The sequence below is a fragment of the Ictalurus punctatus genome, chromosome 12, assembly GCF_001660625.3.
Source record: "Ictalurus punctatus breed USDA103 chromosome 12, Coco_2.0, whole genome shotgun sequence".
In the NCBI taxonomy this organism is placed as follows: Eukaryota; Metazoa; Chordata; class Actinopteri; order Siluriformes; family Ictaluridae; genus Ictalurus; species Ictalurus punctatus.
The window spans coordinates 31,269-59,266 of record NC_030427.2 but is presented as its reverse complement, the minus strand read 5'-3'; the positions used below and the strand labels follow the sequence as shown (position 1 = coordinate 59,266).

Sequence of the window (27,998 nt, the reverse complement as noted above, 5' to 3'; positions counted from 1 at the left end):
TAGCACTTTCGTTCCAAGTGGCGTCACTTCCTCTTGTGAGCGTCATTGAGGCGGTAAAACATTTAAAATGGCAGCCACGCGGGCTGTGTTTTAGAGCAGTTGTCTGTTTATCTCCGTTTAAGAGGATCGAGTCTGCAACTTTCTGTAAAGAGCAAGTTTCAGCTCGTCACTGATTTGGATGTCGGATTTCTCTTCTTTATAAGGTGGGTTAGCTGGAACTGAGTGAGGTGCTGTGTTGAGTGTTTAGAGGTCTGTATTAACACTGATTCCTCATGTGTTATACAAATCATAAACAGTTCATTTCATTTCATTTAATCTCATCTCATTAAACCTCTGCTGTGTTTCGCTCATATCTGGACAGTTTGTCAAAGTCCTCCACCATAACTTCTGTTTCTGACTGTATAACTTACTGACTCTGCAGACGGAGCACTTTCAATTAGTGTTAACTTCTTTCTTAAAAAATCTACTCACTCACTCAATCACACACACACACAATATCTGTATTTTATGCATAAACATTACATTGTTTTTGTTTATGCTTGCAATTAAATTCAAAATGCTTTATGCAGTCATACCAATAAATTTGTAATAAAAATTGTAATCACAATATTATCATTGTAATAATAAAAATAATAACAAAAACATCATCCTAAGATGATTTTTTTAATTGCGCTCTCTCTCTCTCTCTCTCTCTCTCTCTCTCTCTCTCTCTCTCTCTCTCTCTCTCTCTCATTGCAACATAATATTTTGCCCGTATTGTGTTCTCAAATTTTTGTCTTCGGTGAAGTATATCTCATGCTTTATCTTGTGAAAGCTAAAGATGTTTAGTCAGTGGTTTAAATATGGCCAAATACTGGCCATGAATATCAAAAGAAAATGACATGTTGACTTTCTTTTGAAGGACTTGTAGCTATGAATTCTGGGGAGAGGAGGTTTGCCCACCTGTTACAGCCCATCCGGGACCTTACAAAAAACTGGGATGTTGATCTGGCCGCCCAGCTTGGGGAGTACCTAGAAGAGGTAAGTTTATCTTTCCTTAGTAAGATTGAGGAGACTTTTTTAATATTTAGTTACTCAAGTCGAAGATGAGTAATAAGCTGAACAGTTGGTGGTTATGGGCCTTGCTCAAGGGTACAACATGGGTGCGCTGGCATTTGAATTAAAAAATCATGTAGAGTTTTATGTGTAAATGAACAACACAGTGCATGTGGTTGTACAGGGATTACACTCTGTGACCGTTCTGCTGCTGATATCTGTGTCTTCTGCAGCTGGACCAAATGACCATCTCATTTGATGGAGGCACGACAGTGATGAACTTTGCTGAAGCAGCACTGTTAATTCAAGGCTCTACATGCATATATGGCAGAAAGGTGATTTTCAGTCTGGCTGTAGGATGGACACCAGACTTGGATGTCTTGGATGATAGTTAATCATGCCCAGTTTTCTTGACTGGTTCTTTGAGGCACTGATAACATTTTGTCTAAAACAATACATCTCAAACACTGCTTGTTTCTTAAATTATTAATTTCATTATGTTGCTTCCAGGTTGAACTACTTCACAGTTTGGTGTTTCAAACTTTGGACTTCATCTCAAACAAAAACCGCAGGTAATGTATGTTGGAAGTTTTATAAAGCTACTAATAAGAATCAGCCATAACCACTGACAGGTGAAGTGAATAACATTGATTATCTCATTTCTGTGGCACCTGTTAAGGGGTGTGATATATTAGGCAGCAAGTGAACGGTCAGCTCTGAAAGGTTTTTTTTTTCTTTTTTTTTTTTCTTTCTTTTTTTTTTTTTTTTTTTTTTTTAAATAAGAAGTCTTTTTGGTCACATACATTACAGCACAGTGAAATTATTTTCTTCTCATAGCCCAGCTTGTTAATAAGTAGGGTACAGCCTTGGAGCAGAGATGATTAAGAGCCTTGCTCAAGGGCCCAGTGGCCGCTTGGTGGTATTTGGCTTAAACCCCTGACTTTCTGAACAGTAACCCAGAGCCACCACTGCCCTGTTGATGTGTTTGAAGCTAGAAAAATGGGCAAGCTTAAGGATCTGAGCAACTTTGACAAGGGCCAAATTGTGATGGCTAGACGCCTGGGTCAGGGCATCTCTAAAACGCCAGGTCTTGTGGCATGTTTCCGGTCTGCAGTGGTTAGTACCTACCAAAAGTGGTCCAGGAAGGACAACTGTTGACAGGTGTGTGTGTGTGTGTGTGTGTGTGTGTGTGTGTGTGTGTGTGTGTGGGTGTGGCGAAGGCTAGCTCGACTGGTCCGATATCACAGAAGAGCTGCTGTAGCACAGGTTGCTGAAAAAGTTCATGCTGACTATGTTCTAAAGGAGTCAGAACACACAGCGTGTCACAACTTGCTACGCACAGGGCCGCGTAGCCGCAGGGCCATCCGAGTGTTCATGCTGAGCCCTGTCTCTTGACCTGTTTCTGCTTTATTTATTCTACATATGATTGGATATGTGTGTATGTATGAATGATTTTTAAAAAAATGTAAAGTAATATATAATAAAGGTCAGAGTTAAAACCGTTAGTTAAATCAGTCGTTGGTCTGAGATACAGGTGTAAAATGGTTTCATTTTGTTCCTATAGACGTGACAAGCAAGGCTTTGCACATGGCGTAACTGATGGCACCACAGAGAATGATCTGGACGACTCTGAGGTATTTAACTAATAACTGTGCAAATGTCCTAGGCAACCTACGGCAACAGTGATTCATATAGTATGCAGTGATGAGTATGTGAATCTGCCCCACAAACAAAGTGTAATGCTGCACGATGGACAGAGTCCATTTTCCTTAAAGATGAAGCTGCATGCATATAAGCAAGGTCACCATGATCAATTATAGATTAAAATAGTGGAGAGTTCTTTTTTTCTTTCTAGCCTCATAAGGAAAGCAGTTTTTTAAACAATAAAAGAACCCCAATTTTGTTTTAAGCTTCAACAGATTAGTTTTTCATCCAACCATATACCCAAGTATTTACAAGAGCTAACTTTTTCAATGGTTGTTCCATCTAAAGTTGAAATGATCACATCAGTTGCCTTAGAATGATGATGACTAAAAAATAAATATATTTTGTCTTTTTTTTAATTTAAAATCAATTTCAGCTGTGTCAAAGAATGTTGTATAACACTTGAATGCATTCTGTAAGTTCAGTACAATTTGATTTAAAGACTGTTGCAGTATAATTCACTGTGTCGTCAGCATACAGATGTATATTAGCGGAATCCACTTCAAAGTCTAAATCATTGATTAAATAGCAAACAAAAGGGGATTAGTCAAGGAGACCAGTGCCTTCAGGCATGATGTACTTCTGTCCTATGACAAAAGCAAACACCAACAGCACAGCATGAATTGATTGTTAACGAATCTCATTATCGATTAGTTGGTCTGCACGCGGCACATTTACTCATTGCAGTACTTCTGTTCTGAAAACACGCTTCGGAGAGTAAATACTAAAGTTGTCTCCCAAATGACGTACTATACACTTACACTATGCACCGTAGTGCATAGTACCCTAGTGTAGCGTTTCTCAGCCCAGGATCCACGGATCTGTAGTGGTCAGTGGTGTAATTGCAGGAGATCTGTGGGATAGTTTTAAATCTCTCTCTCTCTCTCATTCATTCATTCAGTTAAATGTATCATGTATTCAAATGATGTTTTAAAAGTAACCAATTTGATTTCACGTGCAATCACAAATATCACGTTAGCTGAGCTGACGATCGTTCATTGATGTATTTATTTACAAATGAAATGATGATTTACAAGAACCTATGAGTGGTAGACAAGTTCAAGACAAATGTCGCATTGACGGATAAAATAAAAAAGATAATTCGGAGAGTCTAATTAAATGTCTCACCAACTATAAAATGTCAAAAAACAATGTTTTCAATTTTAAATGTCCAATGTTAATATTATAAATGTTGAATATTAATAAAATAAAGTATCATGTATAGAAATGACTGTTTAATATATAGCCTATAACTGTTGGAGAGTAAGGGGGTCCTTGTGAATTGTTTGAAATATGCTAGGGCTCCAGAGCTCACAAAAGTTTGAGAACCACTGGTCTAGTGTATGAACTTTAGAAAGGTAATATCGTCTCAAATGGAACACATTCGTTTTTTTACTAACCGTAAGTATAAGCCACTTCCCGGTCAGTGGCACATGACGTCATACGCACATACACTAGCTTTAGCAGATACCCAGAGACACCGATTATGACTTTCTTCAGTTTACTGTTGGTCAATGTTACGTTTTATTCCCAACATGACCTCAGACACCATCGGATGCAGGCTTTATTGTCAAGTGACTGAGGAAGAAAATGTGTGACCTTCAAGTCCTTTAAGGCAGGGGAGCATTTTATATTAAACACCCTGAAGACGCGCAAACTTTACAAAGCACAGTTTGTGTAGCATGTAAGCACAACAGTGATGCACAAGGACAAACTTATGTTCATATCCAAAATGCTCCACTGTGTTCAAGGGGTTGGAGAAACTGGTGTGAGTAAACTTAAATTAAACTAAACCTTTTAAGCAAATCATTATATGTTGTAATTGCTTGTAGTATTATGCTTGTAGTGTAACTTCTGTTATTTATTATAACGGAAGTGATCTATTAGTAAAGAGGCCGTGTTGCTCCTCACTCGCGGTTTAGATGTGTGATAAACAGTGGGATCGCAAGTAAGATCTGTAATGTCAAATTCAAACACTGATCAAAAGTCAAGCAATATGTCTAAAGGCAGTCAGTAACAGAAGCCATAAGGTGCAGTGAAAGGGAGTCTTGATTATTAATATAGGACTGTAGTTTAACTCAATGATTGTTTTGCATCCATAAAAAGTAATGCATATATGTGTGTGTGTGTGTGTGTGTGTGTATGTATTTATGCATTATTGTTTATGGATTAAAAAACAAGCAGTTGAATAATATACATTCTGGTGTGTGTTTAAATAAATAATGGCACTGAAAGTACCCCCCCCCCTTTCCGATTAATAGAAAAAAAGAATAATTGGCCAACTATTCAATTATGGAAATAATCAATAGTTGCAGCCCTAGTTTAATGTCGAGCCATACTGTGGAAATGTTTAGTTTAATTATTTCTGAAGACCTCTTCAAAACTGCACAGCACTGTATATAGCTACAGGATCTTTAAGATAATTACTTTTTATAGTCATTATGGATTTTGATTGTTTGAAATGTTTGCCTGTTGCTATATCTTATGTAGTTCAAGTGAAAACTCAGAAAACTCAATTAAAGCATGCATGCAGTATGACTAAGTATATTCTGCCCTTACACAGTTTGATGTGATAGGAGAGGAGCCCAGTACTCACAGTGTGGACATGAAAGCCGATCCAGCTGAAGTAAGTCTTATTTTCATATAACTGAAACTTGTGTGTGTGTGTGTGTGTGTGACAAATAAATATACTGTGCTGGTCTGTATCCAGAAACTGTGTGCACACGTATGCATCACAAGATGAAAATGTGCAGCTTAGGTCAGTTTTGCTGGTTCTCACAAGTAAACCTGGTATTGTTCACATATACCTTTTTATAAGGCAGTTACAAGTAACTTGTATATATTATGCACATGATGAAAAGTACTTCTCAGGTAAAGTTTGTTTGCATCTTACCTCTGCTATGTTCCTTCAGCCAGTGAAGATTGTTCGGCTGCCTCCTGAGTCTCTGATTCCTGTAGAGGTACATGAAAAGCTAAAGTATCCGCTCCTCAGGTAAAAACCAGCTGCAAGGCATTAATTTGTTGACTTTAGTTAGGGAATTCTGCTGGACATGGGATCCATTTCACTGGACAAGCAGTAGAAGCAAAAAGAGTCAGGCTAAACAATATTTATTCCAAAAATTCCACTGGCTAGAATAAGGGGGAAAACACAGTATTATGTATGCATAGAGAATGCTTAATAAAGATTATATAGTGGTTTCATTCATTTTGGGTGCTGTTGAACAAAATGCATTCAAAACAAACTCAATCTTCAAAAATCTAGTTTGTTGTGCTTAATTTGTGCAGCCTATCTGAGGGAATAATAAACAAAGCACTTAATAATGCAGAAATAAACAGTAATTCAGATCCTTTGAAAAGTTTGTGTTTGTTCCAGTATTAAGGGAGAGGTTCTTGGCAGCTGTAAAGATTTTTGGATGAATAACTGCACCCCAGACACATTGGGAATCATGCGCCTGGGTCTTGGTTCCTCTTGTGTTCAATTCCACAGAGAGGCTTCAGGTAATGGACACACAGGTAATGTTCTCTGTTATGCCCATAGTGGTAGTTTGTTGTTTACAGTGGGGCATATGAGCAGTGAGGGAAAATGAGCTGTAGTATTAGCTTGGTCTGGCTCAGTAGATCCTCTAGCATTGCTCTGCTACAAGAGTGCCTGATTTTTATGTTCAGTAGTTCCCTGTTTTTTGTTCATTACCTGGATTTTATTTTTGTCTCTAGGACAGGACAGGGCAGGGGCTGTTGGTGCTGTTGATCATTATGAGAATGATGATGATTGCCATGGTGGTGAGGAGCTTGCTCATCTGATAGACAAAGATATGGAGGTGGAACCAGAGTCTGACAAGCATGTTGAGAGACATCAGGTACCAACAAATTGTGTGTGTGTGTGTGTGTGTGTGTGTGTGTGTGTGTGTGTGTGTGTGTGTGTGTGTAAGCTGCAGTACTGAACTCCTGCCTCTCTATCACCATGGGTTGTGTTTTGGCACTGAGGTATGAGTTGTATATTAGCTCCAATACTTGACGACAGAGGTGGGGGCAGACAGACGACAGAGGTGAGTTGCCCTTGCTTATAGCTCACAGAAAACAAGTGCGGTTTACTGCATTGACCATAGCAAAACAACAACCACAACAAAAAATAGGAAACTCAATACCTAGCTGAATCAAGCTCACAAGTGTGCTCATGTTAGCTAGCTCCCTATTGAGCCACTGAAATGTCTTACCTGTTCTGCAGAAAAGTCATCTCTGCATCAGTCTTCGATCCTTTCAGATTTCAGAGTTTATCACCTCTCAAAAGCCATGCCGATATTTATTTACTCTCGTAGCATGGGCTCTGTGCGTTCCCTTTTTGACTGCAGGCTCTCCGAAGTTCGAGGTTTCTTGGTTTTGATAATGGTTGATTCCCCAGATGTCTGTGGTGGTGGTAATGTGTTTAGAATATCCAGATTAAAGCAGCCATCTAAAGAAGTTAAAATTTTAAGAAACTCTTTCAGGACAACTACAAACACTCCACCATCCTCAGCACCCATGCACATGATATAGTAACCTGTTCTTCTTTCTGTTTATGGACGTGACTTAACCACGCAAAGGCATGGTGACATTAAAGGCCACGCAAATGTCTGTCGTTTCCTGCAAAATCCGACCGGACAGCTCAGATTATAAATCTTTATTGTAAGCTTACCATTGCAAATCAGGGTAAGGTAAGGAGACAGTTTTGAACTTGATACTGCAGGTTTAACAAAGCAAAATACTGTATTTTGTTGAGTTTTCTGCATTACCTAGTTTTTGTAGTGTATCCCATTCCTCCACAAAGTAATCACTGGCCAGACCTGTACTGTTCTACTGCTTTCTCACTTTATTTCCTTGACATTTTTTTCTCATTGATGCCAAATAAGATGGCCTTACTTGCCTTTCAATATCATCAGTCTGAACATCATTGGACATATACATCACTTGAAAGTTAAAAGGCGATGGCCTTAGAAAGTTAAACATTTTAGAAAGTTGTAGGTTTTTGCCTCTAGATTCTATTTCATCACCTGACTTTTAATATGGGCATGCTTTATGAAAATTCAACTGATCCAAGGATTTTTAATTTTTAAATTTTTTTTTATTGTTAATTATGATTTTTATTACTTTTATAGCTATTATTTTAAATTATAATTGTTAATTTCTTTGCTGTTATTACCTCATTTCTTTGTGGATATTTATGTGAAGGTGGAGAGTTTAGACCACTGGAATAATTAGCAGTTAGGAGTAGGAAGCACCTGCGTATGCGCTCAGTTCTTCTGAGGGCATTTAAACAGTTGATGCATCGATAATGTTGAGAGACGTCCTGACAGGCTGAAGGACTGAAGGAAGGAGTCAAGGAGACATTCTACTCTATTTGAAAGTTGGGAATCACCCGGTTGTCTTGAATTTTCTTTAGGGCCACAGTGTGAAGAGAATGCTGCGTGAGAGGCCTACAGTGCGTCCGGTTGCTGAAGAGCCCAAGCAGCTACAGGTAAGAAGTTGGCAAACTGCAGGATCTGCAGAGAGCCCAAACTCCTCATGTTTATGTTCCTTAAATTTATATTTATAATACACTAACTGAATTAAAATAAGGTATAGTTTAAAGCGGGTCCAGTTTGTCCAGATGGGAAACAATAGTGTAAATAAATAGATTGCGTGAGTGCAACATTTTCTCTGAAATAAACCAGTGTAATTGCTTTGATATTGAAAAATTATTCTTAATTTATTTATTTTTTTTCTTTACATCATAGCAAGACAAAATGTTCCAGGTTGGAACATGTGAATGTTCTTAACAATGGGCAAATCTTATTTCTAAAATGGCTTGGGCATCCATGGTACAGATAAGTTCCTTAAAGAAGATTCAAGACCTAAATTAGTAAACTGTGAACATATAGGATGAGAGATTGCAATATCTGGTTTTGATATAGCCTGTTTCTGAACAGTGTACATGTAGTGTATGATTTTTATTATTTTTTTAAAATAAACTGTTGTATAAGGATATAAATAGGCTGCATAGGTTATCACAATGCATGATGTGGACTATCCAGTTACATTATTGTAAACACTTTAATAGAACATAAATATTATGATGCATACATGTAATTGTTACAGGAAACTGTGGATCCTTGGAAATGGCATGACCCCTATGTGCATTTTGGAGAAGATAAACCCCTAAAAATAGGTGAAAAAGATTCTTTCTGTTGAAGTGTCTGCACATTTTTCTCCTAAATATTTGTAATGTGGTACATCTCGCATTTCTGACTCTTAAGGGTTTTTCCGATTATTCGGCACAGATAACCGGTTACTGGCAAAAATCCACACCGATAGTTTTTCCCGACGCGGTTGAGAAGTGTCCACTGTCAGTACATAAAAGAAAAGAAAGCACTGAAGCCTTGTGGTGTTTATTAGGAATGTTACTTTTTGATTCATCTTAGATGTATATATTTTACTTACTTCAATATGTATTAATGAAAAGGAAATGTGTGTGTGTGTGTATATAAGTAAAGTACATTTGTAAAAAAAAAAAAAAAGTTTTTATTCAGTATCACTATTAAAAACTGTCGGTTGATTAGTCCAGTTGTCGGCAGGTACTGCACAACTTAATTATCGGTATGTGTCAAATCCACTATCAGTCGACCTCTATTCTGAACTGCTGTATATGAAAGTTTCTTTCTTCTCTAGGGAAGTGCTACAACGTGCCTGCAGGCCTAGATGAATCAGGCAAAAGGAAAAGGGAAGGCAACTCAGAAATACAGGACTTCTGGGAGTGGTGCACAAGTGCTTGTAAGTCTGTGTTTAATAGGACATCTGAATTTTTTTCAAGAGTGTCATTACTGTCTGAATTCCAACTATGGCTGCATGATATGGAGGGAAAAAATATGATGCATGAAAAATTTGTAAGGTGATGCAATAAATCAGAGATTAACATGTACAGTGTATTTATAAATTTCCAACCCAAACTCCCAGTGCTCATACTGCATATCCCTTGCTTACAATAACTGCATGAAGCCTGCGACCCACTGACCTCACTAAACTGCTGCATTCCTCATTTGTGACTCTTCTCCCTTCAGTCTCCTTTTCAGGGGTGAAATGCTGATCAGTTGGATTAAGGTCTGGTGATTGCCTTGGCCAGTCTAAAACCTTACATTTTTTACCCCTGATGAAGTCCTGTGTTGAGTTGGCAGTGTGTTTTGGGTCATTGTCTTGCTGCAAGTTTCTCCCGATAAGACTGGACAGAATGTTTCTGTAGACTTCTGAATTCATTCTGCTACTATCATCAAAGTCTGTTCCACTTGCCAAGACATTACCTCCACCATGCCTGACCAGAGGAACTCGTATGTTTTGGATCATGAGCAGATCCTATCTTTGTCGCCTTTCCATCACTTTGGTAGAAGTCAATCTAGGTTCAAGAAGTTTTGTGCCTATCTCTGTATTTCTTTGTGAATTCCAGTCTCGCTTTGCTTCTTACTGCTGATGTGAGGTTTGCATCTTGTTGTATGGCCTCCTATATTTCTGCTCTCGACGTCTTCTTCGAACTGTGGATTGTGAAACCTTCACCCCTGCCCTGTGGAGGTTGTTGATGGTGTCACTAACTGTTGTTTTTGGGGTTTTTCTTCACAGCTCTCTGTGTTTGTCAGCAGCTGCTGTTGTTTTCCTTGGCTGACCTGTTTGATGTCTGGTTGTTAGTATACCAGTGGTTTCTTTCTTTTTCAGGACATTCCAAATTGTTGAATTGGCTATGCCCAATGATTGCGCAATGGCTCTGATAGATTTTTCTCTCTTTTCTCAGCTTGGAAATGGCTTGCATTTCTCTTTCTAGTCTTTATATTGGTTTATCCTTTTTAACAACAAATTCAGTCTTCACAGGTGAAATCCAGGTTTCAAACCAAAATTAGACATTCAGAGCTATTAACTGTTTAAACTGTCAATCTAACAGGGTACACAATGGCAACAATAAACACTTGTCGTGCTCCAATATTTTAGGTCGCTTGAAAAATGGGTGGGTTTAAACAACAGGTCCCATGTTTAACAAGTCTAGATATAAATATCAGGAAATGAAAGCTGTAATTCTGATCTGTTGCCTCATATTCCTCTTTTGAGCTGAAACCCAAATGTCCAAATGCATCACAGAAACAAAAGAATTGGTCTTGCTGTTCCAATACTTTCAGAGTGCACTGGATATTTTACAGGTAGTAAGCCTTTTTTAATGGGTTTTATGGGTTTAACCTGAATTAAAATAGTATACCAGCCAATTGTTGCCAAAATTAATTCATTCACTGTCGTCCCCCGCTTCCTCTTGACGTAAGAATTTGTTTGTGAATGGGTTTTAAAAGGAAAATATTAGACCATTTTCATTTGTATTTCTCACAACACAGAAATTAAGTCACTTTAAAAAGGACTGGAACTAAATAAACTGTCATTTCTTTATGCAAAAAACGTGTGTGTGCGCTATATGGCCAAAAGTTTGTGGGCACTTGACCATCACACTCGTATATTGGAAGCACACAATTGTATAGAATTTCTGTGTGCTATAGCTTTAGTTTCCCTTCACTGGAACTAAGAGGCCCAAACCGGTTCCAAGATGATGATGATGATGATGATGATGCCCCTGTTGCACAAGGTGAGCTCCATGAAAACACGGTGTGTTATGGTTGGAGTGGAAGAACTTGAGTGTCCTGCACAGTGGGGTTGAGATCAGGGCTCTGAACACCTTTGGGATGAACTGGAACTGGACCCTCATCACACATCAATGCTTGACCTCACTAACTCTCTTGTAGCTGAATGAATACACATCCCCACAGCCAAGTTCCAAAATCTAGTGGAAAGCCTTCCCAGAAGAGTGGAGCTTATTATAACCGCGCAAAGGGATCCTAAATCGGGAATGGGATGTTCAACAACACGTATGGGTGTAATGGTCAGGTGTCCACAAACTTTTGGCCATATAGTGTAGTAGTGTATATATTGTGCTGAGGCTGTGTCCTTTTGATAGATTAAACTATCTAATGCTTCTAATGTTTCTGCTTCTCTTTTCCTGTAGATAACAACATGGACCGCAAGCTTAAGCACGGACCTTTTCATCCTGGTAAATTTTCTGAACAACATGTACAACTGCTCTCTACAGTCTGTTCGGCTTGAATGATCATATTGCATTTTTTTCTTTATAGAATTCAACTACATCTACCTTGAGAAGATGGATCAGCAGCTTAAATTGCGGAAGAAGCTTCTAAGAAAAACGGTATACTTGTAGTATTAGAATGTCCTGTGGATAATGCATTTGTCTTTATGAAAATTGCACTTTGGAATGTGTACATGTGTTTGTTGGACATGTATAATCCTATGGTTGTTACAGGGTGTGTACATATCTGATGACGTGCTGAGAAGAACTTACTTGGAGCCAGAGAATCAAGAGGACAAAGATGAGGTGGTCCGCCATCCAGACTTGGATGGTGAGAGAAACAAGCATATACATGTACAGCTTCTTAAAACAGATCGGTTAGATTTGCCCTGGAGTTAATAATAAATGACTAGTTCTTTTTTTTCTTGTCCATTTCATGAACGAGGTTTCTTTTATCCAGGTGATAACTTATCAGATCATGAAAATGAGAATTTGCTTGAAGATCATGCACCTGGTGAACATGATCCAATTTTCACTGGTAATGTATGCAGGTTCAGTCTAGTTCTCATAAGCATGAATGCTTGTTTTGTTTTTTTTGAACTATGAAATGTTCATCTTTCCTCTTTGTTCCTAGACTCACAGATGGGCCGGATTAATTATGAGGACTTGCTCAAAAAGAGTGTGGTAGGCATAGCCTTGTAATACTTAAGAGCTTTTTTTCCAGATTGGTCCACGTTCAGCGTTCTCATGACAAATTGAGTGGTTTAAATCATTTTATGCAACTGTTAATCTGTTGGAGGGCCAAGCAGTGATGAAGGTTACTGTTCAAACCTGACTGTTTAACTGTTTAGCCAGATTAAACAGCCATTTACTTTGCTATTAAATTAAGAGTTGGAGTTATGTTTTGCTCCAGGGATACAGCTCAGAATATATTCCCTGGACTGTTGTGATGCTGACTAGGTAGTACATGCATGTGTGCTTCTGACTGTGTCCTCTCTGGCCATAGGAGTTGTTCCTAGCAAACTCCCAGAAGTACGCTCAGGAGACCACTCTGTCTCAGAGGGTAAAGGAGTGGGAGGACGAGATCAACCCTCGGCTCTTGGCTCAGGTAATGAATGAATTGTGTAGGGAGAACTCGTACCTTCATACAAACAGGCATTGGGGTGAGGTTCATCAGGATCACACAGTGGGACTGTATGTATTAGGTTTGCCATGGTGTACGGTTATACCGGTTATGAGGGATATAATTTTATACCGGTTTAAAGGGGGAAACCTTATGAATGACACTTACTTGATGACAAAAGTTCCCATATCAATATTCTAACGAGTAGAACAGCCTTATATAATGTATAGTCGCCTAATGAAATTTACGCATTGAATTAATGCATTGAAAGTTAATTACCGACTCGTCAAAACTACACAGGCATCATAGCACGCGTGCTGATGGAGGACATTACGTTAAACTGACTGGAACAACTGTCTAAGGTCAGAGGGGCAGCACAAACATGTACAATATTAAACAGAACTCTGTGAAGCTATCTATCTAACCGCATTTAGAAGACAAACCGGAGGCCATTTATTGAAAGGACTGAACGCTTGATTCCTAAAAGAGGAGCTCGATTGTACAAATGTATCTATATTTGTTGTTCAGCATGTTCGTTTTATACAAAGCCTATGTTTGGTGTGTTGTTAGAGAGGTTTGGTAAACAAACAATTTGGTAAGATTTTTATGTAGGCTATTGTGTACCGAAAATTACACCACAGTACATACATATTGACTCTACAGTGCAACCATTTCTGTAGCATTTGTTACTGAAAAGTACTTTGTGTGACTGTGAAAAAATATTTAGGCGCACTGGTGCGAGTGACCTGTTCAAAGTGATATAATACAATTGGAATAAAAATTTCAACTCCAAAATGCATCTACACCACGCAACGGTTACTTTCGCACTGCTTTTCATCACCTCAGTCAACCAAACAAGTGTGGAAATACTGCAAAGAAGCCATTATGACTTCCCAATCTCACAAACCGCCATCTTTTATTGATCCCGCAAAATGACCTGAACCCGCGACTGTGACCTGCTCGTGTAGACACAGCAAGTAAATTGAATAATGATACTAACGCTACAAGGTAGGATGTAATTCAGACTACTTTATTAAATAATTCCTCAACAATCATAATCAAGAGTAGCAACTGTTCAGTCTGTAAACATACAGTACACTGCCGCTCTCTCCTTCACTAACTCTGACAGAGCATTCACTTCATTTAAACTCATGGTTGGCAGATATCACTAGAAAATCAACTCCAGTTTTCATGTTTTAATTTAATCCCCCATAATACACAATATTATCAGCAGACATGGCAACACTGTACTGGGGGACCGATCTAAAACTGAAACAAAAAAAAAAAAACCTAATAAAATGTAAAGACAGAAAATGTGCTTAGTTATAAATAAATTTAATAAAAAAGAGATTTAATTCATAAAATGAGAAATGAAATAATGTTTAATTACTATGGGTTGCATTTAATATCAATTTGACATTAAGCTTAGTTCGCTATGTCCTTAGAAGGCTATTAGTCTTTTTCCTAATATGAATCATGTTTGCATTAATCTACTTTTAATTAGGACACTCTATTGTTTAAAATATTTTTAAAAATAAATATTTTATGCTTGTTTATTTATCTATTAACCAACAGTATTTCTCATTGCTATTATTTTAATTAAATTAACAGTGACCATGAGCAGAGAGCTTACATTTAACTGTTTGATTAAAGTATAAACGAAAAAAGATTGGTATCTGGATCGGTATCGGCTGTAAAAAATCCCGATCAGTGCGTCCCTAATGAACACCATTAAACTAAAGCGCTTTGCATCTGACGGGTAAATGAACTCACCCAATCACGTCCTGTGTGAGATTATTCAGATATATACACAATATACACGGAGCGGTTTGAGAACTGACTCCAGCCCAGAACCATGACAGTGGAAATGTCTAATAGTGTAGCTTTAAATATATTTAAGAGGAGCAGACTTCAAACTCTGAACATTGATGTTTATTGTATTTGTTTAGAAGGTGGAACAGGTTAACGGTGGTTGTTTTTTGCATACAGTCTGTAAAATTAACTGAAAATATTAAATTTAGTTTAGCAGAAGGAAAATTAATGTCATGGCTCACACTATGTTCCTAAATTCTGTCATAATTGATGAGCTCAAGCTTTTTCATGCCTACATGTGTTATATTCTAGCACTTTAACTTTACCATCTCTTAAAAACAAAACAAAAAACTAAACTAAACTTCAACTGTGCTCCTAAATTTTTGTAATCAGGAGCACAAGTACTCCCAAAAAAAAAAAAAAAAAATTTGCTGTAGCCCTGTATTACTGGTTTGATAAAGGGTTATCATACTGGTGTGAAAATTATCGTGGCAAGTCTAGCATGTAAGCTTTTTTCCTTTATCTGCAGTATATCTTGCCATTTTGACCCGTGTTCTGTTGACTACTTAGCAATAAAGTCCATGTTGACGTATACCACTGGTTCCAAACCCTAGGGCTGGAGTACCCCTTTTCATGCACCTTAGTGTTTTCCCCTCTCTAAAATGCCTGATCCAACTAATCAGCTAATTAACAGTTTGTCCTGAGTTGAAGTATGTTTGCGTTAGAGCAGGGACACCACAAACATGCACAGAACCAGGGAACCTGTGCTCTATACCACAGTTAGGATCTACTGTTATGCAGTTGTATTTTACTGTATTTAAAATATTATTGAAGTGTTTTACATAACTAATATAAAGAATCTTTATGTAGTTATGTAAACAGTATTTATGGAAATCCAAAAAACCAATTGCTTATGTAGGATTCATCTTAAAGGCTCACATGTAGAAGTATAAATGTAATGGGTACAGTGATGCCTGAAAGTTTGTGAACCCTTTAGAATTTTCTATATTTCTGCATAAGTGTGACCTAAATCATCAGATTTTCACGCAAGTCCTAAATGTAGACTAAGAGAACCCAACTAAACAGATGGGACAAAATATTACACAATCTGTCTGACTGGATTGGTGGAGCCCAAACTCTTTAGAGGTAGTTTTGTAACCTTTTCCAGTCTGATGAGCATCAACAACTCTTTTCCTGAGGTCCTCAGAAATCTCCTTTGTTCGTGCCACGATACACTACCACAAACGTGTTGTGAAGATCAGACTGATAGATACCTGTTCTTTAAATAAAACCGGGTGCTCCCTCACACCTGATCATCCTATTGATTGAAAACACCGGACTCTAATTTTACCATCGAATTAAACTGATAATCCTAGAGATTCCCATAGTTTTGCCACTCACAGATATGCATAACTCAATAACTATCCTAATAATTATCCTCAATAACTAAATAACCAAGTGTAATATTTTTGTCTCATTAGTTTAATTGGGTTGTCTTTGTTTACTTTTAGGACTTGTGTGAAAATCTGATGATGGTTTAGGTCATGTGTGTGCAGAGATGTAGGACATTCTAAAGGGTTCACAAACTTTCAAGCACCATTGTATAAATGCATACGAGAGAGCATGTACTTTTATTTGTGCAAATGCTGCTAATTTTTTACATTTTCTATTTCATCTTTATTTTATGTTTCAGGACTAAATGACCTGAGATTCTGTTTTAATAAATCTTGATGGTATGATAAAATCATATTAATTTGAGGAAGTTTCCCTGTTGTTAAAATCACCTTTAGTGTTTAATTTCTTGTTTTAAAAAAATGTAATGCATTCAGCTGATTCAGTCGGTGGTGCTCTGTTGTCCAGGAGGACCGTGTGGTTTTTGACATTCATGACTATGGGGATAAGATTGTCCATGCACTTGGTGCTGTTGGGGTGAGACGATCGTTTGCATCGCTTGTCAAAGGCATGGACAACACAGAAGCCTGTAGATACATGCTGGCTTCTCTTCAGCTGGTTAGTACGTGTGCTCGTGCGAGCGCGCTCTCTCTCTCTCTCTCTCTCTCTCTCTCTCTCTCTCTCTCTCTCACGTTTAGGATGTGAAAAGATTATAATAGTGAGACATACTGATATTAATGCTTCAAAATGGAATAAGTGGTTTGATTAGTTTTGGGGGCCTCATGCATCCATCTGAGAACTAAGAGGGACAAGTAACAACACATTACTTCTCAATTTTTAACTAATTTAAACTAGATTAAATTACAAATTCATTATTTAAAAATATTATATAAATTGCTGTGTAGTTGGAGCTCTGCATGGACATCTGTAAAAACTCACTGTAGTAATACTGACTCCCTTACCTTTTTAATTAAGGTGCTTGGGTACCCTACACAAATACCTCTCAAAGTTTCTCACACAACAAAATCCTTTTTCTTGAGGATTTTATTTGAAATATTTATGCAATAAATTAATTTTAGATTAATTTTTATTCATTTACCTGCAGTAACTAGCTTGTCACTTCCCAGTGACCCAAAGGGGGAAAAACACGGATACAGGTAGTACTGATTAAACTGCAAACCCTACTTAAAATAAAATACTGTGGTTCTGAATGTGATGGTTACAGTGTTTTATTGTGATGCCTTGAACAGTGGCAAAAGGAGAGTACGGACCTTAAGAAAGTATCATACTGGAATGAACATTTATTTATTTATTTATTTATTTATTTTCTTCCCCAATCACAGGTGCAAGAATTAAATGAAACACTGCTCAATTTGTGTGAAAACTTGTGCCTTGAAACATGCCTGGAATATGGCACAACCTCACCTACTGTGTTTAAAAAGCAGTTTATTGTGTTTAAGTATTGAATATCATGCCCTTTTATGAACATCTTATTGATGGCCGTTTTTAATTTTTTTTGACAAAATATAATGATTATACAAATACAATATACAGTATATCCTTGCTTTTGTGCTGGACAAAATATTATGCTAATCAAATTAGCCTACCTGAATTAGCCACATTTCCAGCTTCATACTATGTGTAACCTCAGCTTTGTGTTTGATGTAGGGATTATTTTAGTTAAAATTGTAATCTGATTTTATTTTGAAACGTTGCAGGTGCATGATTCAGCTACTTTAAATCTGGATACAAAATTCAGTTTAAAAAAAAAACAAAAAAAAACTTAGTCCTCCTGGGGCAAAAAAATCTCCCAGATGTGTGTTGACCACAACTCCAAAGAAGCAGCTCTGACTCAGTTTCTTGTAGTTATGAACTGATCCTTGATGTTTGTCAATCATGTGACACCATTCATATGTAACTGATATTGTAATTGAATTTGGGTAAGAAAGCCCTGCAAGTAAAAGTTTGCGATTTGGTGTGTCCTTGTGTCCCCTTCAGGCCAATGACTACACTGTAGAGATCGATAAGAGCCCTGGACTTGATGAGCGCATAGACAACGTTCACCTGACATTACTGACCAAACAGAGGGCACACGAACGCCTCAAAATCTACAGTGCCCCCCTGGAGCGTGACCTTCCCTGACCTTTCACAAGTCTTCATCTTGGCTCATTGTCTGAATAACACTGCAAAAGGACATTTATATACATAATCTGGAACATACAAGCAATTCCATTTGGTCCTTCTGTGTGACTTTATTCAGCCTATAACTATATTAAAGTGCACACCAATATAACATTTTTAAAGTAAGGCTTAAGTGCAGTTTTGGGGAAATATAGTAATTTGTGTATGAGATGTTCATTATGCACGTTTGTATTATGTCATTTGTGTCACTTTCAAATGGCTCTTGTGTATTACTCTCTTTAAAGCATAAAAAAGTGCACCTGCACACCTAAACCTTTGATTTGTGCTATATTACATTTATACTGATTCTCTCTTCTCAGAAAAGGTGATAAAGAACATGCATCACTTCCTGAAAATGTAGAACTTTTTTTTTTATTCATCTTGTTTTGGATCATTTGGATAAACTGTTTGGAGATCTTACAGAACCTCAAACAACTACTTACATTATTTTGATAACAATTTAAAAAAAAAAAAAAGACCAGCATAAATATTTAAGTTGATCAGTGGCACATTTTAAAAATGTCAGCCCTATTTAAATTTAACTTGTCTTTAGCCTGTTTCTATTTGCTGCTTATTTACTCAGTGCCTAGTCCATCTCTCATATCCAGGTACACTTTAGTTTGCAATATGTGATCAAATCTTCCTGTATCACACTTAACGCTGGTCAGGGAATAACGTCACATAATTCTTCATATGCTGATGAATGCTGTCAGCAATCTGCGTGGCATCTTTCATTCGGTTATAATAGTCCAGGAAAAGGCCATCTGGATTAACGAGATATATAAGGATGGTGTGGTCCACGATATAATCTCCATCTTCATCCTTGGGTCCAGCGCTTGCATAAACCCGGTAAGCCCGTCCAGCTTCTTTTACCTCCTCAGGTGTGCCCGTCAATCCGATCAGGCGTGGGTGGAAATCTCTGATGTACTTGGCCATGGCAGCCACATCATCTCTTTCAGGATCAACAGTTATAAACAATGGCTGCACATGGGGCAGGTTTGACTCATCCAGCAGCTTTACGACACTGCTCATCTTTTCCAGCTCATCAGGGCAGATATCAGGGCAGTGCGTGAAGCCGAAGTACATGAGCACCCACTGCCCCAAGAAGTCCTTTTTGGTCCATCGCTGACCGGTGTGGTCCAGCAAGCAGAAGTCTCCTTGGCCTATCGCCACTTTCCTCAACTGCTCTATCCTCTGCACCTGTAGCTTCTGCTGTTTTTCCTCATGCACATACCACCAGGTACCAATTATAGCACCTCCAACAAGTAATGTCATGGCCAGTCGTGTTCGGAGCTTTATCCTGGCTGAGAAACTAGACTTTGGAGGTTGGGTATTGTCCTGAGAAAATGTAGCTCGCTGCTGCTCAAATGATTGTGGCAGAAGCGCTCCAGAATGAGGACTCTTGAAATGTGCATGTTTCATATTTTGACACTTCTTTGTGTGTAGTGTGTAACAGCTATACACCCTCGATATATAATGTAACAAGTCATAAGGGCATGGATTTTGGCTGGCATGTGGAGTGATTCTCAGCATGCGCCACGATGTCCTATAACCGGCAAGAGGTCCAACACCAAGCATCTTCAGACCTGGAAAAGAAGGGGGCGAGGGGAATCATACAAACGCTTTGTTTTATTTAAGTTCACCAATACTGAACGAAAAGCACTTAATGCTCAAGGACTGGGTTCTCAGTTCAGTTCCTGGAATACCTCTACAATCAATCTTATCCACAAAAAGCCAGCATGGCTGCATATTTTCATTCCACGAGTCACACCTGATTCAACCTGTTTCATCAGTTGAACTTTGCCTTTTTGGTTTGAATAAAAGCCTGCAGACACACATGCCCTTCAACTTTTCAAGTTTTATCTGCTCCAAATACAGCCAAGCTTGCATGCTAGTTAGCAAACCTGCCGGAAGTAGTGCTCATGCAGCTTTGAAGCAGTGAAAACCTGAAACTGCAGTCACAATCCTGCTCAAACACTCCTGATTTAACTAATCAGCTGATTAGCAGTCCTTCCTGAGCTGAAGTGGGTGACAGAGCAGGGAAAACATGAGCAGGACATGGTATTATAGGGCCAGGGGTGGAAAGCTGTTTGTTAATTCCCGGCTCATGGAGAACACCGTGCCCTGCGAATGTTAGTGTTTTTCCTGCTCTAACACCCACTCAGCTCAGGGAGTTGAAGAGTTTGGACAGGTCTGGGAAAATGATACACGTGTTTACTAACCGAATAACTGGATGTCTTCCTACGCCTTACACCACGGTGACTTTTATTTACACCTCATATACATCCAAATACGTGTACAGAATGAAACTAAATAAAACTGTCAATGATTCAACGCTGTTTAACAACCTGAAAAGGCGATATAACGGCTAGATTAAATCAAATAAAAAATATGAAGTGATTAAAGATGTTACTAGCCCTTTTTACCTCAAGGGGCGGTCACTCTACACTTCTCGTTCCACTGACTTCCATTCATACTCATATGGACGCTGGACACCGGAAACGCAAGATTCATGCGAAGAAGTTTCGCATTACGCTGCGTTCCAAAGTTCAAATTTGGTGAACTCCGACCTGCGAATCCGTATCACGTAACGACGTGTGACCAATAGAAGATAGACACGTCATGGCGTGACCTCTTCAGAAGGATTATAGCGGTGTCGCACCGACCCGTTTGATACAACACAGCTTTAAAAATATATAAAATAAATACAAAATAAATTAAAATAAAAGAGAAATTGCCTAGATTGCTGCATACATGAACAGATGGAATATTTTAACATTGACGCGTGATGCCATTTATCCGGTTGCCGGCCATATAAAGTGACGCAGGATTACGTCATTTTGTATGCCAAAACCCGGAAACGAGTTAGCATTTAAGCCTTTCCAGTTTGATCGTCCCGAAGTCAATGGGTTTTGGTTGAAAGTCTGAAATAAGGTCTGTGCTCAACCTCAACTGATTAATTCTGGTCAGCAAGTAATAAGTTTTTACTGCCAATATAAGGTAAAGGAAATTAATGTAAAATACTGCACAGGTACTATCCATGTAATGCTTTCCTTAATAAGTTTGAAAACACATCTCACCACAATGTTCTTCTTGTAATCTTGAATCTGAAAATCTCACACATTTAGTTTGTCATTGCAAATACTCGGAAGAATTTTGGACACAGGTTTCTATGATGATTTTTATACATTCCACAAAATAATCAAAATAGATGAGTCTATGATCCTCTTCTTGGACTGTAATACTGTCTCGATATAATTGATAACATGTTTAAGGTTATAATTCTTCTTGGGAGGTTTCATGTAGTGTACATAAAGCTAAAGGAAATTTATGACTCATTGAATTCAACTGCTAGAACTAAGAAGTATATAAAAACATCGCTCGTACTAAAAAAGTTATTTGTAGAATTTAATATTTTAACCTGTACAAGATAACAAGATCTGTTATATGTATCCTCCTATTTCTGTTTTAGTTTCTGTTTGATGTTAAATGTCATTGTATGTAGTTTATTTTGTTGAATAAATAAAAGTTGAATAAAGTTGAAAGTTTAATAATAATAATAATAATAATAATAATAATAATAAAAAGGTCTGTGGTGAACACAAGCTCAAAATATTTTCACGGTTTATTCTATGATATAAAATACACCAATAATACCGCACTCATGATTTTTTTTAAAGCATTTGCATGTGTTGAAAATGATGGTTGCTAACAAGTTGCTGAATGGGACTATAGAGGTTGGCAGGGACATTAACGTCATCATGCCGAACAGGAAATAAATTACAGATAAACTGGTTCAGATATGCTGTGCACAAATCCCCCCAAAAATCTGGATGAAGACTCATCCACAGAATAAATCCATATTATGGAAAATATTTTTAAATCAAGTTTGGAAAAGTTGTCGGAAGCTTGGTGATGTTTAAGTCGAGCGACAGTGTAGTTCGTTTATAGCGTGTGGTTAGGACTTGTTTTTCACTCAATGTTAGGGAAATTCGAGACTTAAACGCAAAGCTTTAGTTTTTTTTTTTGTAAATCGAAATGCAGAGATGTCTATTTTCACAAGAACTGTATTCAAACTTGAAAGACGAAACTTTTTGGTCCAATCAATGGAGGAGTAAAATTGTCTATTGTCATGTTTCCAGTAATTCTGCTGGTGTTATGATTTTATTTAATCAGCACTTTAATAAGACTGTACTTGAATCACATTGTTCCAATGAAGGTCGATGGTTATCCAGATGGTTATCGTTGTTATCCAGCTTGGTGAACGAATTGTTATTCTCGCTAATATTTATGGCTTCAACAGTTGCAATCTTAATACTTGTCTCTATACAGATTTAACTTCCTAATTAATATCTTTAAAGCCTCATAAAACACTAAACTACATTTCCTGACATTTTAAAAGAGGTGTTTGTATCGCACATCATAAAAGACAGCTTCTGCTCATTTTAATTGTAGGAGAAAACTGTTTAATTTAGAGATTTTTTTCTGCTATTTTCGTTTTCCTGGTTTAAAATCTCGTCCTGTCACACGTCACAGGCAGTGATAGTTTTTATTCATTTTTTAATTTTTAAAAAATTGTATTAATGCCAAGGTATCAAAAATACAGATACATAGAAAAATGTAAAAAATTACATACAATGAAATGATAATGAAAATCATTTATACACGTGTGTATATTTCATACTTATATATATACACATACATACACACATAATAAATAAAAAAACATAAAACTTTGCTGAAATAAATTAAAAAGGTAAAACAAGTTTACTGTCTTAAGAGCTTTAAGATTCTTAGATGATGAAATATTTTGGATGTACTGTTGGACCTCTCTTCTAAATACAATGAATAAGGAATTTTGATAAGTGAATTTACTGCGGTGAATGTGACATTTTTCAAGGGGCAATAATAGATTAATAATAAAGTATTCATTAAATTGAGCTTTTTGTACATTACAGAAGCCAAACAGTACATCATTTAAAAACAAAGAGAAACCCGGAAGCACATTGCTGTTAATAAACCTAGAAAATTCGACCCAAAGTATCTGTGTGTGAGGACAATCCCAGAAGATATGAAGAACAGTTTCATTAATAGCATCCTAAAAAGAACAACTTGTGTCTATATCTTATGTAAAACTTTATAATAAAAAAAAAATAATAATAATAAAAAAAATAAAAAAAACAACAACTTTAGCCAGGTAAAATTTGTGTAATAATTTGAATGAAATTTCTCTAACCTTGTTAGTTATTATGTATTTCAAAGGAAGAGTCCATACTTTTTTCCAATGAATATGGTCAACCAAATTCTTCCAATATGACGCCACATATGGAGTTGTTACAAGCTCCTTTTGAAAGAGAGATCTAATTCCATTACATGATGAAGGATGTGACAAAAAGCACACTTTTCTTACTTGCAACTCAAATGGGTCTAAAGAAATGGGTAAGGTGTTAGATGATCTAACAGAGTCCCTTAGAAGCATAACGACTCCTTTATGAATAGCGTCTATTACAATGGAAAATTCCTTGGGAGTTACTGGGAAATTAAATTTACATAAAAATTCTTCATAGTTTAAAATAAGACCTTCTGAGTTAAATAACTGTGAAACAGTCAAAATTTTCTTCTCAAACCAATTACTAAAAAACAAAGACTTATTCTTATATACAATATCTTGGTTGTTCCAAATAAAGTACCGATGAGGGAAAAAGACTGTGCTTAAAGATTTATAACCATACAAGTAACTCTTGGTTATGAAACATCAGATAAATTGTAAGGGATTCTAGCAATATTATAATTGCAGATCACCAGGAAAGGGAGACCGCCTAATTTGGAAAAGAAGTAATTAGGAATAAAATTCCACATTGAATTTGGATTACACATAAACTGTCTAATCCAGTGATTTTCAACCACTATGCCGCGGCATTCTAGTGTGCCATGAAAGATAGTCCAGTATGGCGTGAGAAATTTTCCAATTTCACTTAATTAGTCTTAAAATTATTTTTATTTCATTAACATTTTTATTAATTATTATCTGCAAATAATAAGCCATTTTCGAGTGTCTGTGCTGTAATATAGTGACTGGCAGAGTAATGTAATATTCGTTCTGGTGGCAGCAGGTAGTTAATTGCCGCGTTCCTTCTTAGAGACAAGAGAATTAGTGACGCTTGCGACAGGTCGTGGTGGCTGTGATGGAGAAGTTTTTAAAAAGGAAAAATGCAAACTCCGAACTGGGCCCTGGACAAGATTGTGATCCAGGTAAAGGCCCTAGTATGAGTGATGGTAAAAAGAAAGCAAAGACGGTGAGCTCGAGGCAATACAGCGAAAGCTATCTTTCGTTCGGGTTTACTTTCACCGGGGATGAGACGACACCAACTCCATTATGCTTGGTGTGTGGCGAGAAGCTGTCCAACAGCGCCATGGTGCCAAGCAACCTTAAACGCTATCTCCAAACGAAACACCCGTCGCTTCAAAACAAGCCGATGGACTATTTTGTTCACCTGCGTGCAAACACAGAGATACAGGCAACTTTAATGAGAAAAACCACAAAGGTAAATGAGAAAGCCCTCAAAGCTAGTTACCTGGTTGCTGAACTTGTAACTAAATGAAAAAAGTCCCACACTCTGGCAGAGACATTAATACTACCTGCCTGCAAAGCCATTGTCAACAAGTCCCTGACGCAGTTAAAGACATATTTAAAGTCCTGCTCTCAGATAACACAATTGCCAGATGTATTGATGACATGTCTACAGACATCGAAAGTCATATTTTGGAAAAGATACGCATCAGTGGGAAATTTGCATTGCAACTTGAGTCTAGTAGTGGACATTCTCAGCTCTTGGCCAATGTGCGTTTTGTGGATGGAGATGACTTCCTATTTTGTAAGGCACTGCCAGAAAAAAAACAACAGGAGAGGAGATTTTTCGGGTCACATCTAAAAATCTTGACCAGGGAGGACTTACGTGGGAAAATTGCAGAAGTGTTTGCACTGATGAAGCTGCAGCCATGGTCGGGCACACCTAAGGCTTCGTTAGCAGAGTGAAGGAAAGAAACCCAGATCTTATTGTTACACACTGTTTTCTGCACCGTGAGGCCCTCGTTGCAAATACTTTACCAGCAGAACTAGTTCCTGTGATGATGTGCGCATTGTGAACTTTGTAAAGACACGACTTTTAAAAAGGTATATTAGTATCTTTGTGTGAGGAAATGGGAGCGGAGTATAAAGCCTTATTCCTCCATACGGAGGTCCGATGGTTGTAGCGTGACAAGTTGCTGGCCCGTGTGTATGAGCTGCGGGAGGAACTTAAAGTGTTTCTGACAAATAAGAGGTCTGAATACTCAAATCTGTTTGCAAGTGATGAGTGGTGTGCAAAGCTGGCATACCTGGCAGATATATTTCATTATCTGAATGAACTGAACACACAGATGCAAGGCCGAAATGCAAACCTGCTTACAAGCACACGTATTCCATTTAAAGGTGCACCTCTGGCAACAACATGTGCCAAGTGCCTACCTCGAGATGTAAATATGTCGCACACTTTAAAACGAGTAAGGCATGTTTGGGGTAATGTAGCTTCTTTATTTGCTCATCGCTGTCTTTATGTTCTGCAATTAATTACAAGACATATTAATCGCATAGATAACATAACACACACTGCAACAGTGCAGCTCAACACCCCGGGCTGTGATGTTCTAGTTCTGTAGTACGTTCGCGGGTGTTTTTCCCCTACCACTGGTCTTCAGCGCCCTCTATTGGTATAAGTACCAAATCTTCTTTCTGTCTCTCATCATGACTAATAATTCAACGGTAATTGTTCAATAATTATAACGTCAAAAATTACAGGCCTCCAGTCTTACTGATTACTGTCAATACCAATAGACAAAATAATATGTGTGTGTGTGTGTGTGTGGGGGGGGGGGGGGGTCTTCTTATTAACAGTTTCCGGGGGGGTGTCTTCTTATTAACAGTTTCCTCACAAATAGATAGGGCAAAGGACCTGCACTACTATCAATTGTGTCTCCATTTAGCCCTGGGGATTCAGGAGGAGAGAAGTCCGCTGTCTCATCTGCAAACTTCTGTCACTGTCCATCTTTCCTCTGAGTGTTCTGAAGGCTCGCCCCTCTTCCTCTCCTGCCTTTCCCTGCTATGCCCACTTACCCTTCCATTCTTCGCACAGCCATCCATGCCCATTCAAGCTGCATTTTTCAAAAAAATTTGAAAGGTAGATTTGAGCTGAAAGAGGGAGGTTTCATGACCCTTTAAAGATAAAATATCTGTCTACATCCTGAATTTTGGGTGGGGAATTTAATGAGGCTCCTGATTTATGTTATGACAGATTTCCTTCTAAATATGGCACTACCACATCTAATAAAATAATTAGCGATATATGTTCCATCGCGTATTGATTTTTGAAAAATCGTGTATTGATTTTTGTTTAATATCTGATAATCTGATATCTTTTGTTAAATCATGTATTGTTTCTACTGCACCATTAACTGACCATGCAGATTCTGAGCTAGACATTTCTGACATTACTTAAGTATTATACATTACAGGGTATTGGAAATGAAATATCTCTCTGTTACAGAACTCTAATTATTGTTTGGGTATTAAAGGATTAAAGGAATATATTCAGGACTCTATTCAGATGGGCCCGAACAGCCCGTCAATAAGCCTTGGAGTCCCTGTTAAGCCTTGTCTCATGCTCAATCGCTGTCACGGCTCGGAAACAAGGTTGGCACATTGAAACGATCAAAACAGAAACCATCACAACCTAAATGAACCAAGCAAATGCTCTTAAGTCTTGCCTCATAGGTCATTACATGAAGCATCAGAGCATAAACCATCACAACATAAATGAACCAAGCAATGCTCTTAAGCCTTGGCTCATAAGTCATTACATAAACCATCACAACATAAACCATCACAACATAAATGAACCAAGCAAATGCTCTTCAGTCATGACTAATGCTCCCTTCCTCTGATGGCCAAGAGATAATGACACTGGACTTGAACTACACCGGGATTTAACCGGTGCAACTTGAAGCCTGTTATGAAACTGTGTCGAAATGCAGAGGGAAGTCTATTCAGATGTGCAAGAAAGCACATTGGCATTCATCAAACACGCTTGCGCAATGCAAGGGCGTAATGCAAAACAGGTTCAGAACACGTGCGAACAGCCCGTAAATAAGCCTTGGAGTCCCTGTTAAGCCTTGTCTCATGCTCAATCGCTGTCACGGCTCGGAAACAAGGTTGGCACATTGAAACGATCAAAACAGAAGCCATCACAACATAAATGAACCAAGCAAATGCTCTTAAGTCTTGCCTCATAAGTCATTACATGAAGCATCAGAGCATAAACAATCACAACATAAATGAACCAAGCGAATGCTCTTAAGTCTTGCCTCATAAGTCATTACATAAACCATCACAACATAAACCATCACAACATAAATGAACCAAGCAATGCTCTTGAGTCTTGGCTCATGAGTCATTACATAAACCATCACAACATAAACCATCAGAACATAACTGAACCAAGGAAATGCTCTTACGTCTTGGATCACGCTCCCTTACTCTGATGGCCAAGAGAAAATGACACTGGACTTGGAATGCACTGGGGTCTCCCCTACGCAACTCGA

At 37.9% G+C, this 27,998-nt stretch overlaps 2 protein-coding genes and 1 long non-coding RNA gene across 6 annotated transcripts; 1 reads left to right on the top strand and 2 right to left on the bottom strand.

The window, feature by feature from the left end:
• The first annotated feature begins 30 nt into the window (after window positions 1–30).
• On the top strand, window positions 31–18,635 carry LOC108262173 (condensin-2 complex subunit H2). 4 transcript variants are annotated; one of them, XM_053684360.1, is made up of 21 exons: window positions 33–203; window positions 902–1,020; window positions 1,269–1,370; window positions 1,546–1,607; window positions 2,600–2,669; window positions 5,303–5,365; window positions 5,652–5,731; window positions 6,113–6,252; window positions 6,454–6,596; window positions 8,156–8,230; window positions 8,851–8,920; window positions 9,421–9,522; window positions 11,777–11,821; window positions 11,904–11,974; window positions 12,089–12,185; window positions 12,315–12,392; window positions 12,489–12,538; window positions 12,861–12,962; window positions 16,650–16,799; window positions 18,180–18,333; window positions 18,391–18,635. In XM_053684360.1, exons 2-20 carry the CDS (start codon window positions 913–915, stop codon window positions 18,321–18,323), a joined length of 1,752 nt encoding a protein of 583 aa, XP_053540335.1. In that variant the 5' UTR covers window positions 33–203; window positions 902–912; the 3' UTR covers window positions 18,324–18,333; window positions 18,391–18,635. The 4 variants fall into 4 exon arrangements, with proteins under 4 accessions (XP_053540337.1, XP_053540335.1, XP_053540334.1 ...); XM_053684359.1 differs by having other exon boundaries at window positions 18,180–18,635; XM_053684361.1 differs by having other exon boundaries at window positions 34–203; window positions 6,113–6,237; window positions 18,180–18,635.
• A 192-nt stretch (window positions 18,636–18,827) lies between these two features.
• LOC108274471 (protein SCO2 homolog, mitochondrial) lies at window positions 18,828–20,939 on the bottom strand. The gene is made up of 2 exons (XM_053684364.1): window positions 20,789–20,939; window positions 18,828–19,948 (listed from the first exon to the last, which is right to left on the bottom strand). The coding sequence occupies exon 2, from the start codon at window positions 19,938–19,940 to the stop codon at window positions 19,017–19,019; it is 924 nt and encodes a 307-aa protein (XP_053540339.1). The 5' UTR covers window positions 19,941–19,948; window positions 20,789–20,939; the 3' UTR covers window positions 18,828–19,016.
• A 2,066-nt stretch (window positions 20,940–23,005) lies between these two features.
• On the bottom strand, window positions 23,006–26,229 carry LOC128634172 (uncharacterized). The gene is made up of 2 exons (XR_008397429.1): window positions 25,319–26,229; window positions 23,006–24,856 (listed from the first exon to the last, which is right to left on the bottom strand). It is a non-coding gene; the product is annotated as an uncharacterized LOC128634172 (long non-coding RNA).
• Window positions 26,230–27,998: the final 1,769 nt, after the last annotated feature.

Bases quoted from the DNA above. Each gene is read 5' to 3' on its own strand.
- LOC108262173 (XM_053684360.1), top strand. From the start codon at position 913: ATGAATTCTGGGGAGAGGAGGTTTGCCCACCTGTTACAGCCCATCCGG. The intron at 1,371-1,545 runs GTGATTTTCAGT...TGTTGCTTCCAG, and splicing joins CATGCATATATGGCAGAAAG to GTTGAACTACTTCACAGTTT. The intron at 8,921-9,420 runs GTGAAAAAGATT...TTTCTTCTCTAG, and splicing joins AGATAAACCCCTAAAAATAG to GGAAGTGCTACAACGTGCCT.
- LOC108274471 (XM_053684364.1), bottom strand. From the start codon at position 19,940: ATGCTTGGTGTTGGACCTCTTGCCGGTTATAGGACATCGTGGCGCATG.